The sequence below is a fragment of the Ammospiza nelsoni genome, chromosome 8, assembly GCF_027579445.1.
Source record: "Ammospiza nelsoni isolate bAmmNel1 chromosome 8, bAmmNel1.pri, whole genome shotgun sequence".
NCBI classification, from domain to species: domain Eukaryota; kingdom Metazoa; phylum Chordata; class Aves; order Passeriformes; family Passerellidae; genus Ammospiza; species Ammospiza nelsoni.
The window spans coordinates 9,796,179-9,815,733 of NC_080640.1; the positions used below are offsets into that span (position 1 = coordinate 9,796,179).

Here is a 19,555-nt window from a genome sequence, read left to right on the forward strand (position 1 = left end):
AGACGCCTTGTCTCAGGACCATTTTCTCACCAGCACAGTATTAACACCCATGAGCAGATGCCAGCTCTCAGGGTTGAAGCAACCTAAGCACAGAATTCATAATCCCTTCACTGGAGTGACTACGTCTCTCTCAGGATTAGCTGCTTCATTTACACAGAAGTGAATTAAAAATCCTTGGCAGCATGCAAATCCTGAAATATTAGACTAAACTGATACAATAAAAGGGATGCGAAATAGATGGTTTAAATTAATTCTTTATTAAGGGTACTTCAAAAATATTATTCAAAGGAAAAGCAGGTGTCTACCAATGTCCCCCTCCAAAAAAAAAAAAAAAAAAAGAGAAAAGAAGACAGAAAACAAAGCAGGAAACTATGTTAACAAAACAATATTTTTTAGAAAGACCACATGAAGAGGTCTCTACATCTCTTTTTTAAGTATTTCAAAATCAAGAGAAAAAAGAACTGGTAAGCTGAATAATATAAGAAATACAAATTCCTAATTCAAAGTCCTACTAGTGCTTTTTAAACAGAGTGATAAATGCTCTCTTCTTCTGAGATTTACCACACCTCTTCCTTTCACTCCCTTAGTTAAAATAATCCTTCAAATTCTCTATCCTTAGATGAAAGGTCATTATTAATGTGAAACTTAGCTCACCAAGCTAATTTGCTATCAGGATCAGCTGCTTTCTTTTAAGTAAACCAAAAGCATCAGATCAATTTAAAAATCTGTTCACTAGACAAAACTTCCACAGATAATGTTAAAAACATACATTTGACTTATAAGAGCTGTGCACAGCAAAATCCCATAAGATCATTATCAACAATATATGTGAGCTTCAGCACACAACAGAAAATTGCAGGAACCTGCTACAAACAACATGGCACTAGTAAGTATTTCAGATGGTCCAACTTGTATAAATGTTCTTAGATTTTGATTTGACTCAACTTGGCACACAATGAGCAGTCACCTACTAAAGAACATGTTTGATATGGGCACATGTCACCTCATAGAATGCCATGTGCTTAATTCACTGAGGGATCTTCTAGCAAAAAAAATTTGCCAGTTTGCATACAAAGATACCAGGTGTCATTTTTAACTAACTGAAAGCAAGAAGTACAGCTAAAATTAATAATACTTTAAAAAAAATTAAACTTGATGTCACTTTAAAAAAATACATTAATTAAATGTAATACACCACATGATATTAATCTTGCAGTGAGAATAACAAAGATGATAATATGAAATCAATTTCAAATTGTATGGGAGATAGCAGACATGCTGCAGAGGGGCAGTTGTAGACAGAGATTAAACACTGCATTCAGACATTTCAACAGTGGCTCCTGGTCTGAAATAGCCCTGAGTCAGAAGATGCCTGTACCACACTTTGTACTTACTATATACAAGTTTTCCAGATGTCAGCCAACCTCTGTGACAACTTTTTAACTGTACAACAGATTTTTAGGTGAAAGGAGCTGTTGGTGTTTAATCTAATCTCTTATCAGAAAGCAAACCGGTTCTCCTGATAGCTGTAGAGTAAAACGAAAGGCTGCAGATAAAGTGTTTAACCTTCAGTTGCACACCACAAGCAGAGAGTAACAGCACAAAGTGACTGGTCCAACAAGACACCCCAAAAGAGATCTCATGATCCCTGCTGCAGAGGAAACAAGAACAAAATCCCACAGCCATCATTCATCTGGTCTGGGGGCACCTTCTTCCTAAATCAAAGCTTGTAGGTTTGTACAAATTAAAACTTGTGTCACTGACCATCATCTGAGAGACAACAAATCCCTTCTACAGTCCCTACATCCCTAATGTTTAATATGCTCTGGCTAAAGGCTGATGCCCTAGAAAAATGGGAATGGGAACAGAAAGGTGATGGGGGTGGAAGGGAACCACTCTTAGCAGAACTGCAGGAGAGAAGAGAACCCCTCCTGATCATTGCTACCAACTACCAAAGCCAAAGCATGAGATGTAATTATTCCATTCCAAATAGAAAAGTGTAGTTAAACACAATACAAAGTTTGACTTAATTTCACTGGTTTAACAGAAAAGTGACTTTTAGAGTATTTTAATTTTTCTTTTCACCCACCAATACCTCCTGATATACCAGGCAGGCCAGTGTAGGAGGCAAAATCAAATTCACAAATTACCAAAGTCAGCAGGGTCCATCATTATTTGCCCTGCTCAAATCAAAGTGCATTATCCTCCTTCTGCAAAGTCTAGGAGTTCTGATGAAGATGTTATCTATTAGAAAGCTATTTAACATTAATTTAAAATTAGTCTCTACCACCCCTACAAGTTTATATGCCATCTGAAGAGAGCAAAGAGTTCTCTCTACTTTCAGTCTGATATCATCCAAAGACAGGTTTTTGCTCATCAATATTAAAACGCTAAATTGTGACCACAGGCAGTCAGTTATTTCTCAGTCTGATTCCAGACTCTAACATTGCTGGCTGTGTAAAAGATGCACACAAGATACTTGCAAAACCTGAGCAACAAAGGCTCAGGTACCCAATACAAACAAACACAACATCTGCATAAGGCTAGAGAGCACAAACTCTTAGTGACATGTTTCTGAAACTGTCTAGATGAAAATTCAACTTAAAACTCATTTAATATGCATTCATCAAAATGCAAGTAACTCACAGACCCACTTGTCTCAATTCTGATGTGTTCCTTTGAATCATTCTTCCCTTGTGCCTGCTTCTCATATAAATAAAATAGTATTATAGGCTTTTTCTTTCTGCAGTATACTAATCATTCTGAAAATGCTGAGCTGCAGTTATAATACATCTGTACACACTGGTCTCTGCATCTAATTTCTGTGTGAAGGTACATGCATTCACTAAAATAAACTGCCCCCACTCTAGTCTTAGGATGAATATCCAACCAAAACACAAAATAAAAAATATTTTCATAAATACATTGAATCAATAAACTCAGAATTACTTAGCCATTAGAAGCAATCTAACCTTTAATGAAATAGTACATATGTATTTAACTATATTGGGTTTGCATTGGAAATGTATTAATTAAAACATAAATACACTTCACATTGCAACAGAGACAAAAACAACAGCTGGACCTTATTTTGGGCTATCAGTGAAAGCATTTCATTTTACTCAATTCACACTGTATACAGTAAAGACAAAGCAACTGAAATTTATTCAATTTAATTTTTCATTGGTAGTCTTTCTTCCCTTTTCAAATATACTACTTAAAGCCTTTCTGGGAAAGTAAAGATACATATAAATGTAAATCATATTGTATGAACAGTTTATGCCTAACTGGCAATGTGATAAAAACATTAACCTTTCCTAAGTGAATGATGCGTTTAATTTTTTAATGCTGCCCTACTATATAAAGAAAACGTGAAATGTACAACACATGAATATATCTTTACAATTTTAGCCAATTAAGTAATGTGAGAATTATTTTATGGAGACCAGGGTTCCATTCGTATCTTCCCTGCAGTTGAATGCTGTCCAACAGCAGATACCAGGAAAAGAACCTAAAGAAAGGAGAAAGAACACCCTGAAACTTCCTGAAGAGTGACGGAAGATTCAACAGTGATTTCCCAAATGTAGAAGCAACTGTTATGATTTTCTTCTGCATAACTGCCATGTCACACCCTGAGCTTTCAGCATTTGCATCAGCCTGGGCAAACACCGAGACCCAAACGTGCCCTGCCCATCTCATGCAGTACTGTCTGAGCCTCACTAGTGTGACACAACACCTCACAGCCTCACGCCTGCCCTTCTGAGCTTGGAGTACAAAATGAGCAAGTCCCTTCCCATTTACCCTCCACCTGACATTTTCCAGTCAATTTCACTACTTTACATTTACTAAGTCTAGAATTGAAGGCAACAAGAACCAGAAGTTTTCCTTTATGAGACCAGCATGAGAACTAGACAGTAATACACAGTAATACAAAAATTAGAGTACTAGAGTGGGAGCCACTGCTTTCAAACAGGTAAAGAAAAGGCTGCACTTACTGCAATTGCCCAATACTAGCAGAATCCAATTAAATAAGTTTTATTAACAGTATAGTCCAAGAACAAAACCTTAGACAAAGCACTGAATGTTGATCAGCTCTCCCAAAGTGAGCCTATGGAAAGTGGCTTGATGCCACAAAACAGAATGCTCACTGACCAAAGCACCAGGGCGTGCTTAAATGTTGAGAATATGAATCTTGCTGTGAAAGCTGGAGCAGAAGCCTCTACACTTTGCTCCATCACAACAGTGAGTAATTAACCACATCAAACTCATCAGTCACATCTGAACATTGCCCCTGATCACTGAGGGAGCTGCAGGTGCTCAGACATTTCAGAACAAGACTCCTGATTTTGCTAAACCTGCCAAATTTAAAATACCATTTTAAAGTAGTTTCACATTTCTTCAGAAATATCTTTGCTTCTAGGGACTTAAAGCTCTCAACCACAATTTTGCATAACCTGATCTGTACCAATTTCACGTGTCTGGTTCTGGTCAGTGCTTCATGTTTTATCAGCTGTAGGTTTAAAGAACAAAACAGTGCTCTCAGAGGTACACTGGGGTTAAGCAGGTTAGAAGCGTGGTTTGGAGCACAATTTCACCAGCAAAACCAATCAATAAATGGTATTTAACTTCATGAAAGCTGTGATTTCAGCCTCTGAGCTATAGTGCCACAGAGAAGGGCAGGAGAGTAGTGCAGAACTGTAAATCCTATTTCCCAAACCATCTCTTAGGAACAGTGCTATGTCAGACACTGGAAAGTGTGTCCATTGACAGAATTTTCTGTGCTTTTCAAGTATAATTTTGGAACATTTACAACTGACTATTCTTTTTCTTATTAAAATTTCTGTTGCCTTAGATGCCTGTGAATATGGCACATTTGACCATAATCAAACTGCACATGTAAGCACACAAAATTACAAAAGCAGATGAAGAATCTGGTATTACTAAAAGCTGCAACTCTGTTTCTGTTATATTTCTTTCTCAAATCAGTTTTTCTATGCTTTTACATATGAAATTGTGAACTCATTTGTACAGAATGCTAAAATTAGAAGTTCAAAGAGTTCAAAGAGAAGTTCAAACACTCACTATTTGGTATTTGCAGGACAAAATTATCTAAGCTATCTTGTAATCCTAAGAAACAATTTACTCCACCCAAAATTTGTTGCCAGTCTCAAAAATTCAATTAATAATTTTAATATAAATGATAGGCTATTCACTTTCTTCTGTGTTGGATATATTAGTGTGCCAGCTAAGTATACAGAGATAAGACACTGTGTAAATAAAAGTAGCTAACAATTCCACCACCCTCCAAAAGCAAAAAAAAAAAAAAAATCACATTATGGGGGGGTGTGCAATCTGCAATGAAAACACTAAACAGCCACGATCCCACTATGATTTTGATTCTGGGCTTGAGACTCTCGGAATGTGCTAAGCCATTCCACAAAGCTCATTTTTCTTACAGGAAATGATCTAATATAAAAAGTACTTTACAATTTTCAATCAACAGAAATACAGATATGAATGTATGAAGCCAATATCTATAAAGCAAGGCATTAGGTCACTTCCTGACAACCAATATCTAAAATCGACATTTGTTACTGCACAAAAGCATGCTTCTACAGCATTAGTTGAGAGAAGAACTTGGTATTTTTACAGAGTGGGTATATTGGCTCTGCAACCTCTGTAATCACTGCTGATGCATAATCCCTTCCATGCCACTCCCCTGCATGTCACCCTCACGTCCCTTTCCCACAGCTCCAGCACATTTCAGTACATGCTGTCAGTTACCAAACAAGCTTTTTTTTAAGTTTGGCAGATTCTGAAATCTTCCTGTGGTAAAACCAAAGCTTGTTTATATAGTTCAGCAGCTACTTTCAGAGGGTTTTTTGATGGAGGGGAAGGAGAAATAAAAAGCAAAGGGGGCTGTTGGTTTTTCAAAGCAGCATGACAAAAACATCCTTCTCAAGAAAAACTGAGGCCTCAATCAAAAGGGTGTCAGTGGGGGAGAAGGGCACAGACCTGGCAGCAATGGAAAGCCTGGTCCATACCAGGAGGCTCACAGAACGTCAAATACTTACAATGAGCAAATGTGCTTGGTCTGCTTTGTCCCTGGTGTGTAACCCAGAGTTTGAACTGAGAACCATTAACAGCACTCACACAGCGAGCATCCTGACACCTGGAAGCATGGAAACATTGCAAGAAAAGGCAGTTGTGGCAAGCAGCAGGCAGGGAGAGAACCTGCAGTGAGAGCTGGAGGGGCCCAAGGGCTGCCCCAGCCACGCGCCATTGACTCGCTGGGCTTCTCGCAGCACTCAGAGCGTTCTCCCTGAACAATGCCAACCACAAAGCAAGCTGTAATCTAAAAATCATGCCACAGCTTGCTTTCGTATGTCGAACCAAAACTGTGATGACTAAGAAATAAAGCCAATGTTGCTGAACTGGCTACGGCTGCCTTTCCTGCAACATGCATAAATGTAGGCTGATCATTATCATTTAAGATGGAACCTAAAGCTTTTCCTTCACTATTAAATTCTGTTTGCAAACCACATGAGGCACAAACATGGATTTCTGATTTCAAGGTCTTATTTAAATACTTTTTTTTTAACTTACTGTTTACAAGAGAGATTTTCCAGTGGAGCAAAACCGAACTAGAGTGAGGTTAACAACAACATGGCTCACTCCTGTCTCCTACCATTATTCAGCTATCTTTGGTGGTTTCTTGAGCTCTAAAACATTGATATTCAGCTCAGATAAGCATGTAAAGAGACAGCTACCAACATTTAAAAACAACTTCTATACATTATAAAGACAATGCAAGGGAAAAACTAAACAAAGAAAACAGAAATCCAGTCCAACCAGGTATGAACCTGACTCAAAAGAAACCACCTAAGCTTACAGAAACTTTCTGAAGAAATAGGTGAGTCCAAACTATCTTGACTGCAGAGTGAGCAATTTCCTATCTATCAAAGTGACTTAACTGCCTAATAACTTTGTGCCTCTCCTACCCAGAGACCTTTCCCTGTAAGTACAGTCTTGCAGCATATAACAAGTGAGATTTTTCTGGTCCTTTGAGACGTTCAGTGATTACCAGGCACTAAACAACTTAGTAAACCATATTACTACTCTTCACAGGAATTAACAGCTTTAGTCTATAAGCCTTGAATATGGAATTCTCACACTTGCTTGGAGACTTTTTCCCATAATTAACAGTTTATCCAGGGAATTCACTCCATAAATGTGACACATACACTACACATAAGTGTTATGTAAAACAACATTCAGCAAGATTTACAAAATAGCAACAAAAACAAAGGCTGTACTTATGAATGGTGTAAGTTAGATGCAAACTCCAGATGGAATGGGATCTCCAGAGTTTAAAAATATCAGTCCAGGAAGGAAGTTTAGTTCCAGTGGATACATCATCAGTGTAAACTCTGCTCACATCAAACTTTCTCAACCAAAAGCCATAGTAACTTCATCCCCAACAATTTACCGCTAGAAGAAAAGCTGGAGTGTCATTAAATGGTTCCTCACTTTACCATGCATTAGAGTACATTAATAAGTACTCAACACTGAATACCATTAAACTGATAATGCTCATTCTTCTGAGTATGTTCTGGTGACAGAACTTAAAATAATCATGACCTTGTTTTTAGCCTTTTTAAATCACAGCAGCCATCTTCTTCTGCCATTTGTTTAAAACTGATTTAATGAGATAGGAAAAGGCATATTTTGTTGCTTTATCCCATATGAGATACTGAAACCAACCAGGACTGTGTTTATCTTAGTCTATTATTCCCAATGTAAGTTGCAAACTCTCTGTATTCTATTGCATAAGGACATGATGACCTTGTGGACTTGAGATTTTTTTAAATGTTCCACCAAAGACTATAATACATACATAATTATTTTAAAATATTTATGATTTTAGCTTTATATTGCTTTAGGCAAAGATGTAAGTTAAAATTATCTGCCAAAGTACTGCACTTCAACTGTAAGTGAGCCTTTCATTTCTTTATGTGCTCAGTTTCATTACAGAATGAACAAACAAGTAGATGATGTTTGCTTATAACCACAGAACACCTTAAGATTTAGAAGTAATGGATTTGGATTTTTTTCATTGCAACTCTCATTCTTAAATTACTTAAGGTAACATTTAAGGTAACAAGCACACCTTGCTTTAAATCTCAAGTATGAAGTGTAAATCTCTGTGTTGAGCTGAACAGCAGTCATTCCAGAGCCACCAACAAATACTCATTCTTGAATTTGTTCCCCTTAATGAATATTTTGAAACAGTGATTTATTTTCTCCTCTCCAGCCTCTTCACCTACCTATGGTTTCTGGCAGGTCCAGGAGCTCATTGTGCTGCAAGTCAAGGTTGGTGATCTGCGTGCAGCTTCCAATCTCTTCTGGAAGATGTTCAAGCTGATTGTGCGCTACATCCAGCGTTATGAGGTTACACAACTCACCTAAAAGCACACAGGAAAACCAAAACATAAAGGACTTTAATGTACAACTCTCAGCAGTGACCTCCACACAGATTAAAAGAATCAGACGGATTTTGGGATAAGCTGAAAAAAAGCTACTGCTACCATAAAGTTATACATATAAAATAAGGTATTACAGGATCATCATTTCATCAGTCAGATCTAAAACCTGATCAACAATTTTGAAAAGCTCAGATAAAGCTTTAATAGATTCTCCAAAGAAATGTAATTTATTGGTTGATTTTATTCTGACAGCTCAAGCTGTGGAATACAAGCACAAAACTTGCATCTTACACTTGTTTCAGGCTGACCAGAATTTTAAAACATTACTAAGTAAATGAATTGTACTAAATTTTGAGAAATTAGGGTCACTTTTTATATAATGAATTACTTTCAGCCATAAAATCAACAATTAAGAGACAGAAAAATTATTTGGCTGACAACCTAGACAATCTAAAGTCCTGAACACTCTTTTTGAACAGTTTAAACATTGGTGACAGTCATCCCAAAAAAGACAACTTACAATAAATAAAGTGTATGCAAGCAGACCTACAGCAAATAAAAGTTTGAAATAAAAGGATTATCTGTTAAACATTAAATAAGTTTGGATTTGCTTGGAGTTTACAGCCACTTCACACAGAACTGCTTCATTTCTAACACTTATAAGTTAATTTAAAAGCACAGCTAGGCACAACTCTCTGAACAGTAGTTTCACCTATTTTTATGTCAAACACACTGTGTTCTGAGCAAAAGATTGTTGGGTTTGAAAAAAGAAAAAACCAAATGCGTGCATAAATACATGTGTATGTATTCACAGTTTTTGCATCTGATGGAGGTAAAATTAATGCATATTATTTGAACAGCTTCTACTCTCCAGTGAAGATGAGGTCACTGCACTTGTATATTAGAGCATGACTCAGTGAGTAACAAATTTGGAAGAGCAGCAAATTCCTTTTGAGGAGCAAATATCTATTTTTAAGCTTCAGCATTGTATCTTTGACACAAGGATTTTCTCACAGGCCTAGAGGATTATCCTGGGCAAGTTCTGATGTGTAGAGTGTCTACTCATTAGGTCAGCAGATAATCACAACTGGTGATTTAATAAATCATAAAATAATATGAATTCAGACTCTGTCCAGAGTTCAGGCGTCATGTAGCCACAATACTCACTATGTATCACAGAACAATTGTGAAAGGCCAGGAAAAAAGTCAACCTCAAAGCTTCATTATTCTGTTTTTCTTAGATTGTTAACATATAGCTGATATGTTAACATATCTTATTTCCTGCATTAATTAACCCAAAATGGGATGTTTTTCTGCAAGCTAAGAAGATGGAAATGTAAAGCTGGTGCTCAAGCAGCTACTCCAGCACTGTGTGTCCCCTCTCTTAGATCAGCAATCAAGTGCAGTCCAGGCAACCAGAGGCAAGAGCTAAATGTGCTGTACCCAGCACTGCCTAACCCACACATGTCAATGCCATTACCAGGCAGAAGAAAGCAAATGTAACAAATAATTAAGCAAGAGTTAATGGTCTGTGACAATGGTATCTTTATTATTCATGGAAAAAGGGGGCAAAGTGTAGAACGCAATAGGAGGAAGAAAAGCTTGAGGAAGACTTAAAACATCCCTCCCTTTAAACAAACAAAAAAAGAGCCTCGCAAAACTTTACTGAGGTAACCCAAGAACCTTCACACACTTCGGGGCAGTAGCTTTGACTTCATGATTGCTGTTTTCATTTGTTTTCACTTCAGGCCTTAACCAATGATGTCAAATTTGAAATATGGCATAAATTCCATTTCATCGTGCTGAGTTCTCATTTACTTGACTCTTCCCACTCTACATCTGCTGAAGTCGAAGAAATACTTGGGGGTTTTGCAACAACATGTGCTGCACTTCATTTTTGCACCTGCTGATATCTTTGACAACAGCAAGCTAAATGTTTGAAACAAACATCTTACTCCCTAATCCTGAGGAGGAAAAATAATGAAAAGAGACATAATGCCTATGTCTCTGTAGAAAATTAAGGGCAACCAAACACTTTAGTTTAATTTGAATAGCCATACTTAATATTGTCGCATTAAAGACGCAGGCATTATTTTAAAAAGCAACAGTAGTAGCATTTAATAAAAATACTGAATGTTAAAAAAGATTGAGGACTGCTCAACAAATTTTAAGCTTTAGAGCAGAAATCAGAAGCTAGAGCCCTATCATGAAGCATAGTGACTTAAGGAAAGGAATTAAAGAAATATAGAAATATTCAGCTTTTAATTCCCATTGCTCAGTAAGGAATCTTGTTCTTGGACATTTATTGTGTACTTATAGTTTAACAGCATTTCATGAAAATGGGTTTAGTGCCCACTCTAAGGATAGAAAGAGAAGGGAGATGAAATGCTGTTGGCACTGCAATTTTTTCAAAACTTTAACTTGAATTACTGAGATACAACAGAGAGCATGTAAGTCAACAAATATCACTCGAGGTACATTTCTTCTGTTGCTCTCCATGACATATGGCAAAAAAATCTTACATCCAACATGCTTAAAAAGGCAAAAACCATCTGGGTGATGTGATAGAGACTCAGATCACAGAAGTGAAGAGCATGAACCTAGCCTATCAACTTAAACACTCCATTTGAGATAAAAAGGAAAGGAAGTCTCAGAATCACTTCATAAGCCTAACAGTACACATACAAAGAGGTTAACTGAGAAACTCGGGATCAAGTCCAGCTCTTTAGTGAGCGGCCCACAGGGAGACCAAACCCACATCCTTGGTGTCATGCGCACCATGCTCTAACCAACGGAGCTAAATGGTTTTTTACATCTTCACAAGCAAAGGCACACAGAGTTCTCTCAGCTGTGGTCTGAGAACTAAAATACTAAAATACTGAGTGGCCATATGTGTGAAAGCCGAGACTGTGTGTAAATGGAAATGCTCTTCAGAGCACCTTGCAGCCTGAGGCTGTTGCTGCATGCGGGGCTTGAACAGCTACTGTGAGGTAAAAGGAAGAGCAACCAGGGATGGTAAGAGTTGCTAGGGAATCTTCACGGAACGGGAAAGGGAGGAATCAATGTAGCTTAGAAGGGCAAGTATAGGAAAACAGAGGAATAAGGAAATAAAAGGGTCCAGTGCTTACAAACCAATGCCAGTCATGTCCTGTGGCCAACCAGCACCACCTGGCCCATCCTCTCTTTAAGCTCTATTTTGCCGGGTGAGGATCTCCCTGTTCTGAGCTCTGAGCACAGCAAAAGCACAGCTCATGTGCCCAGCACTGCTGAACACATCCCAGCACATCCCATCCCATGTCCCCAGTGGGATGAGGAGGGCTCGGGGCCACCAGAGCAGCAGCCACAGCCCGGGGACAGCTCTGGTCCCACTGGGTGAGCGCACCGTGAATGGCCACGCTGTGGCTGCGGCTGTGCAGGCACCGCTCACAAGAGCGGCTCTGTCAGCAGCCACAGCACACAAACACATGGCAGGAGCACTCCACACCACACACAATGATCTGCAAATGCACAGAGCCCCAACTCGAGGCCATCTGCATCGTGCTCTTCCCAGGAGCTGATGTTTCGGCGAGTCAAAGTGTCCTTATTGTCTGAACAGCGGCAGTTGAACTGAGGAAATGCTTCCCAAAAAAATAAAAAGTTAAAATAAGTTTCACCGAGATACAACTGAAATCTGTCATTTTTGCCAAGATAAGAACCATATGTCAAAATTAAAAAAAAAAAAAAAAGGGAAAAATCTTTTTCCTAAAGCAATGATTTGATCAGGTACAAAAAAAAAAAAAAAGTCTAACGAGTAAGGAGCTCACGATCTTATTCCTAGTAAAAGAATCAACATCTGCAATTTTTTGTGTACTACCTAAAATTTGCTGAAACACATTTTTATCTTGATTTAACAGAAATAAGTCAGCTAGAAATGCGCAGCAGATCAAAATCAGCCTTAACCAGAAAGCAGTTTCCTGAAGAAAAACCCATTCCTTTTCATCACACGGATAACTTGTGCATCACTTCACTAAAATATTGTTCAAACACCCCAAATCACTACAATAAGGCAAGCACTGCTTCAGGGAAATAATAACCACAGGTTAAATTAACTCTTTGCCACAAATAATGTCCAAAACAGACAAGTAGTGAATAAAAGATTCTCTATAGACTACTTACAGCTGCACTGAAGGGGTAAGCACCCTCACAACAATTAAAAAATAAACTAGGAGGGTCCTAGTGTTTGGAGTTAGTTTTCTTGGGGAGGAGAATTTTTTTGCCTTTTTTTACTATATTACATTGTGATTGCAAAGGGAAAAAAAGCAATTAAAGCTCTAAGTCTGCCAAGAAAGCAGACAGGAATTGCACGTACTAGCTGGCTTGACAATAAAAGATTTTAAAGTAGGAGCAATGCTCATTTGAAAAACATAAAACAGTTTCTCTATAAATAACCTTCACAAAAAATAGTCAGTTACAGCATAGCATGTAGTTTTTAAAAATTTGTATTTTAAAGGCCCTAAAAAACATCACACAATTCAAATGCATTTTTCAGCAAAGACAGTTTGTAAAGACTCCAACCACCTTCCATTTAAAAAAAACTTGTTGAAATACAGTTAAGCATTCACCTCAACAATCCTTAAAAAAGGTGGAGTGAGCAATCACTTCACTGTTGTTCTCATACACACAAAGAATAAATGTTGTAGTATGACAGTGATACATATACCTGCTTTTAAAAAGCCAGCACAGTGAAATGACTAATATTTTCAACATAATGAGGCAGAACTATAGTCCCATTTCATGGCCAACTTTGAAAGCCTGTTATGACAAGAGGGCCAGGTTACATGCCCTGACTTACAAAACTCTGAAAGTTCTTTTTGGCCATATGAAACACAAAATCCTGCTTCATCAAAAAACACTCAAGTACACACAAATTAACAGTTGGAGAGAGTATCTAGGTCAATAGCAAAGAGGCTTCAGTGTCTCCAATCACTAATTCAGTCAGTGGGCACCACTCTTGGATGGCAAACACAATTTGTAATGTAGCCTCTTTTCCACTGGATTAATGACATGCCTGCCCATGCTTAAGCAGATTGAATATTATGAAATCCTTCACAACATGATAAATCCTAGGCCAGATGACACAGCAAGAGGATCAAGACTCTTATGGAAAGTAGAAGGAAGAGGAGAATGCAAATATTAGTGGGACTTCAGGCTGATGTGTCATAACATTGGTTATAAGCTAATATGTAAGAATTAATTATCCCAAATCAGCAATGCTGGGAACAAGTTACAAACAGTTCCATGACTTTCATAGCTACTCATCTTTGACTTAGTTCTCTGCTGGCAAAGGAGAAAATAAAAGGAAAGAATTTTCAGTCTACACAAAGTCTGTGGGACAGGTTTCTTGATGTTAGAAAAAAAATTTAAAAACAATTTTAGAATTTTGGAATCTTTTAACTCTCTGTGAGATCTGAGTACATCACTGTGACAGAGAGCCTGAGCTCTTTGTTCTGCAGTCAGAGCCATTCTGAATCATTGCTGCACAACTCTAACTTACACAGAAGAGTTACCAAGGAGAAGGAATGCAATTTTAATATGGTCATGAGTGACTTACTGACTACCAAAGTTAAAATACTCATGTAAGTAAGAAATAAGCACAGTAATATTATTCTCAAAATGCACACCAGGATCTAGTTGTGGGAACCACTCAAAACCACAGAACCTCAGCTGAAAAGACTCAAAATCTGTTCTAAAACAAGCTTCAACAAGACACAACAGCAAACACTTATTGCTTACAACTGAAAGCAAAAAATACAAATAAAATTAAAAACGTGTTCAAACAAAATCCCAAATATGCAAAATGCAGAGAAAAGTCTTAGCAAGGGCTCAAAGCAGGATTTGAGGCGGACAGCAGAAACTCATTTGAGTGCCAAGACAAAGGCAAAGCGTTGCACCTAGCAGGGAATAACCCTGTAAAGAGGTACAACCCTGCACCAGGAGGTGAGAAACAGCTCTGCAGGGAAGGACCAGGGGGTCCTGGTGGTGCTGAGCCTGGGCTAACACCTGGATCCTGTCCATTTTCAGTGTGGAGCAAGCTCTCAAATAATAAAGGCTAACCACCTTCCAGGCTACATTAGAAAACGCAGCCTGAGGAAGGTGATTTTTTTCTCCTCTGTTCAGTACTTACTGAAGTATTCAAACAGTTAAAATAATTGCAGCATTGATTTAAAAAAATAAAACTTGAAAAAAAAATAATAAAATTAAAAAATTTTTTAAAAATCCCAAAACAACTCTGGACTTCTAACAAGCTGTCAGTTATCTACTGGAATTACACTTGGGGCATCATCCCAGTAAGCTCTGCAAGCAGATCAAAAAGGCAGGACTACTTTATCATTATCCTAAAGCCAGCCTGAAGAAACTGTAATCAGGAGGAATTTGACTAGCTGACAAGACAAAACTGCATCCCCATAAGAGCTCTCACAAGAATCAGAACTCAGTTACTAAAGCTGAAGCTGGTCAAAAGAGTTCTACACTTTTTCTGCAGCTCAAGAAAACCACCAGAACTGGATCACATAAGCAGTCATTGTCTCTGACTCCTAGAGACCAACACACATACATTAATGCTTGTATCTATTCCACTCCTGTTAACAACTTCATGCTTTTATCACATTAAAATAAAAACATATAAAAGCATTCTCAACTACTGTTTGCAGACATTACCACACCAGTTAAGCCCAGAAACACAATTTTGTTTTTCCTTCAAATTGATGAAACACGGGAAGGTGTTCTTAGATACAAATAATGTAAACAAATATTTCTCTATATTATCAGCTCTGCTTAAAAAAAAAAAAAAAGGGGGGGGAAATGAAATTCAGAGCATCACTGAAAAGCTTTGCAACTAGCAAGTCATTTAATAAGGAAGCACCACATTCAGTGTGGAGTGAGTAGACTTGAACTAATGTGGCTGCACACATCTGGTCCACTGTCTACACTACTGAAAACAAAATAGGTGCAAGTGTTATGAAAGAGTTTCAAAGCAGTGAAGAAACCACAAACTATCTAAATATTGGGTAGATGGGGGAAGAGAAGAAGAGAGTCTCAAAGACATTCCTAGCCTGGTGTAGGCAGATTCCCCGAATTGCATTCTAAAAATATTTCCCTTGCAGAACAGCCCTGACCAGATTCTCCCCAGAAAAGGAGTTGCATTCAGACAGAAAACACAATATTTGGAGTCTCAAGAAACTTGCAGAAACTATGTACATGTAATTTCAACCAGGTTGACAATATAATTTCTATTTGAGTTCTGTGTGCCAACACAACAAAAATATTCAAAACTGATATGAGATGCAACCTTGTCTTTGCAAAGAAAACGTTATCAACTTGATTGTGCAAAACAATTCCTTCAACACAACATGGAGGAATGCAATAAAACTCCAAATATAAGAAATGCAAAAGGCTTGCTTAAGTAACAGCCTGAAAACTGAAACATTTGCTTGGCCTCATCCCAAGACAATTCCTCTGGTTTTCATCCTTCTCATGCTGACTGCCTGACTCACCAAAGCATTCACATTCTTCCATTCTAATCTTCCACTTTTTGATCTCAGTGCAAATGGACAACTTACCAGATAAGGAGATGAAGCTGGTGTCCACCTTGTGAACTCATCCCCACAATTATCCCTCCAGATTGTCTTTTGGCAAAGTTTTCACAAGATAACCTTTCTGTTAAGGTTTTATTTCATGGATGCCACTAGAGATTGAACAGCCAGGTGAACAGGTACATTCTGTCTTGATGTGCTTGTGTGTGTGTGTCTCTCTCTCTCTCTCTCTCTCTCTCTCTCTATATATATATATAACATCTGCATAACAGTGACCTTCATGGACAGGAACATTCAAAGCAAACTTGCAGACCTTACTAAAGATGAAAGGCATTTACAGAAGTTTAAAGAAAAAAAATGGCCAAGCCTTTGGAAGAAGAGGGTACTGAGAATTACTAAAAAAACAAGCTGCATCAGACTCATGAAATCTCTGATACAAAAACAGTTGGATGTGGGCAAGGAGTCAGTTTAAGCCTCATATATAAACTTACTCTGTTTCTATGCACATTCCTGCTTAAAGCTAGAGTCAGAACCAGGATACAGAGCAAGATGCACTCTGAAACAATTTATCACCCTGCTAGGTAGGATGCAATTTGTAAGAAAGAAGAACAGAGTAGCTTTGCCATCAAGAAACTCTCATCAATGGATTCTCACCACTCTACATGAAAACATTGTTTCAGTAAGGTGCAGCTGAGCTCAGGCTACCAGGATTCCAGTAAACTACACCAGGTGATTTCCAGGCCTTGTGGTACAAGACATGAAAAGCAGTGGGAAAGGAGAAAAAGATTCTGAAAATATAACTTGCTGCATTTTCAACAGCTCTCTGCTCTCAGCAATCCACCCTTCCCCAGAGCACCTGCAGTGCTCTTGTCATGCTCATACTCATACACAATAAGAGCAATCCTACCGGGGATGCTCACACGAGCTGCAGCCAGCCCAGGGATCCCAGAGCTCAGGTGTCCTGCCCTCCCTGTTCCAGTTCATGCTCTCCCACTCCTCCTCCCACACCAGCTCCAGGCTGATCTAAACTACACTGATTTCAACTACCTAAAGTAACAGACAACAAATGTAGCATCTGGGAAGCTGCCAGGAGGGGAGTGGATCCTGTCACTTTCAGTATCATGAAGCTTTTATACATCAGCACATCTATTTCATGAAAACTCCCATTGATTCACCTGCAGAGCTCTTGGCTAAACAGGGCAAAAAAAAACAAAACAAACTATTTGAGTATTTTTACATCTTATTCAAACAAATATGTTTATATTTGAAAATACAACAATGCACACCAAGACCTCAGCTTACTATGCAGTCGACTGAAATAATTTCAAATTGCATTAAAAATGTATAAGCAATATAGATGTTGCTAGAAAAGCGTTAAGAGAAGTCTGATAAATACAAGCAGAAATTATTTAGTATGTATCTACCTATAATAAAGCAACTGGATGCAATGGAATGAGAGGTGCTTAATTCTGGGGAGGGGGAAAGACCAGAAACACACACATCTGTTCAGTAACTATAGATCATAACATTTCCTCTCTCTCACTAAAACACTGGTTTTAAATGCAAAGCAACTTCTCCTCAGGTGTAGTCCCCTAATTAAAGTTTGTGTTGTTTAGCTACTAAAGACAGTTTAAAGTCCAAAACAGAACCAAACTTTAGCTTATTTCCCAGCAGCTCAGGTGGGAGGTTCACCTCTTCCAGGTTTTCCCCAAAACAACAAACACCTTAAACAGGTCAGTTGTAAAGCAGTTTCCAGGACCACCTGAGAACAAATGTAGGCAACAGAGGGAAAGTGCTGCATCTAAGAACAATGGAACATCACTGGCACAAAAATCAACTACTCAAAGATATGCTGGGTGCTGGATGAAACGCCTCAATTATCAGAGCACTTAAAAGTCCAACATTCAATTTATTTCAGTAAGACCAGAAGGAAAATAAACTTTTTTTTATAAGGCTGGAGAATAAAGATGCCTAGAAAAGCAATGGGATGATAGCTTATAACAAGGTCCTAAAGTTGGAAAGTCATTTATTCTTACTAAACAAAAATTTTCAGTTTTGTGTAACAGTGAAAGTCATCACAAGTCTGTAGCACCAGGGTAAGCCTTAATGCAATCCCTCTTTGAGGGAACAATAGCAACATTTTTCAAACTGAAGTCTGGATCTTTAATTTTCTTTTTGCCCAGACCAACCTTTTTGTAGCACATCTACTTTCAATAGAAAAAGTAAAGAAAACCCAGGATTCCTTGCACAGTGTGCACCAGATCAACAACATGAGCACATTGTAGTTAACTGCTGCAAGACTCTTCCTCTCTGGACAAGTCAGCAGGTTACATAAGCTTTGAATTTTTAGAAATATGAACAAGCACACTAGCATGCCATTGTGAGCCTTAGGCCTTAGAACAATGGGGCATTTTTAAAAAGAATTTGAAATGCTCCACACGATATTGCTTTGTAAAAGATAATGGCTTCATTTTACTTTCCATTCTGCAGAAAGAAAAACTTCTGTTATTTACAAGCTGATAATATGAGTGCTTCCTAGTTTATAGTATTTAAATACTGTATTAGAAAACATATAAGGGATTAAAAGCATTGAGACTTAAAAGGGAAGGGTTTTTTTGAAGTGCATATGTGAAATGTAGAGAAATAGAAAGTGTTCAAAGAAACAAATTCCATTGGAAAGTCAGAAATACACTTCTCAGTAGATTCATTTTTCAGCTTTGCTTTCAACTGAAGTATTTTATCAAAAAAAGTAACACGAAAGTAAGTGAGTAGAAATCAATTACAAAATTTAAACTATCCTATCTGGGTTTACTCTGATGAAAAAGATTTTCAAATGCTTGTACTATGTGTCTGAGCAGTTGAAATTATTTGTGTTACTTAAACACCAATTAATTTTATTTTTCCTCTGATTTAATTTCAGGCAACCTAGTCTGAGGAATTTACTTTGAATAAAAAAGGATGCTTGAATTTGATGATTTTCTTTGAAATTCTTCATAAGGGTGACAGTTGTGTCGCATTTGTGCTTCTAAAAGGCCTTCCACAATGAGGTGCTGACCCGTAAAAAGGTACATGAGCATTATCACAATTCAAATAAAGGCAGGACTAACTGCTGGATACAAAGACAGAAGCAAAGCAGTTAATGTTCTCAAGCTAGGGTTTTATAGAGAACTGAGAACACTGCCTGTACACATATCAAGACAATAAAAAATACAAAAGAAAGAAACAAGTCACACGTTCATGACACAAGTACCTACTAATTTTCCCATGAAGCAGTTACACATGATCTCTTTCAAGACAACTGTGAGCAAACACAGACATTACATACTTCCATGTAAATCATATTCAATAAACAAAAGAAATAAAGAGGTTTCAGCAGCAGCAATGCCTGCAGTACCAAACACACAAGAGAAGTTTCTGAAGCACAACATCAAACACTAGGATCCAACACCTCACAGAAGTTTTTTCTTCACACACTACTAGTATTACTTTGAATTTATG

The 19,555-nt window shown here is 37.8% G+C and overlaps 1 protein-coding gene across 5 annotated transcripts in view; it reads right to left on the reverse strand.

Annotated features, from left to right (window-relative positions):
* SHOC2 (SHOC2 leucine rich repeat scaffold protein) overlaps positions 1-19,555 on the reverse strand; it is a 64,692-nt gene that overhangs the window by 18,148 nt on the left and 26,989 nt on the right. For all 5 annotated transcript variants that reach the window (XM_059476865.1, XM_059476863.1, XM_059476866.1 and 2 more), the window contains one exon: positions 8,328-8,465. In XM_059476865.1, the coding sequence (XP_059332848.1) occupies positions 8,328-8,465 (138 nt within the window). The remainder of the gene's footprint in view (positions 1-8,327; positions 8,466-19,555) is intronic.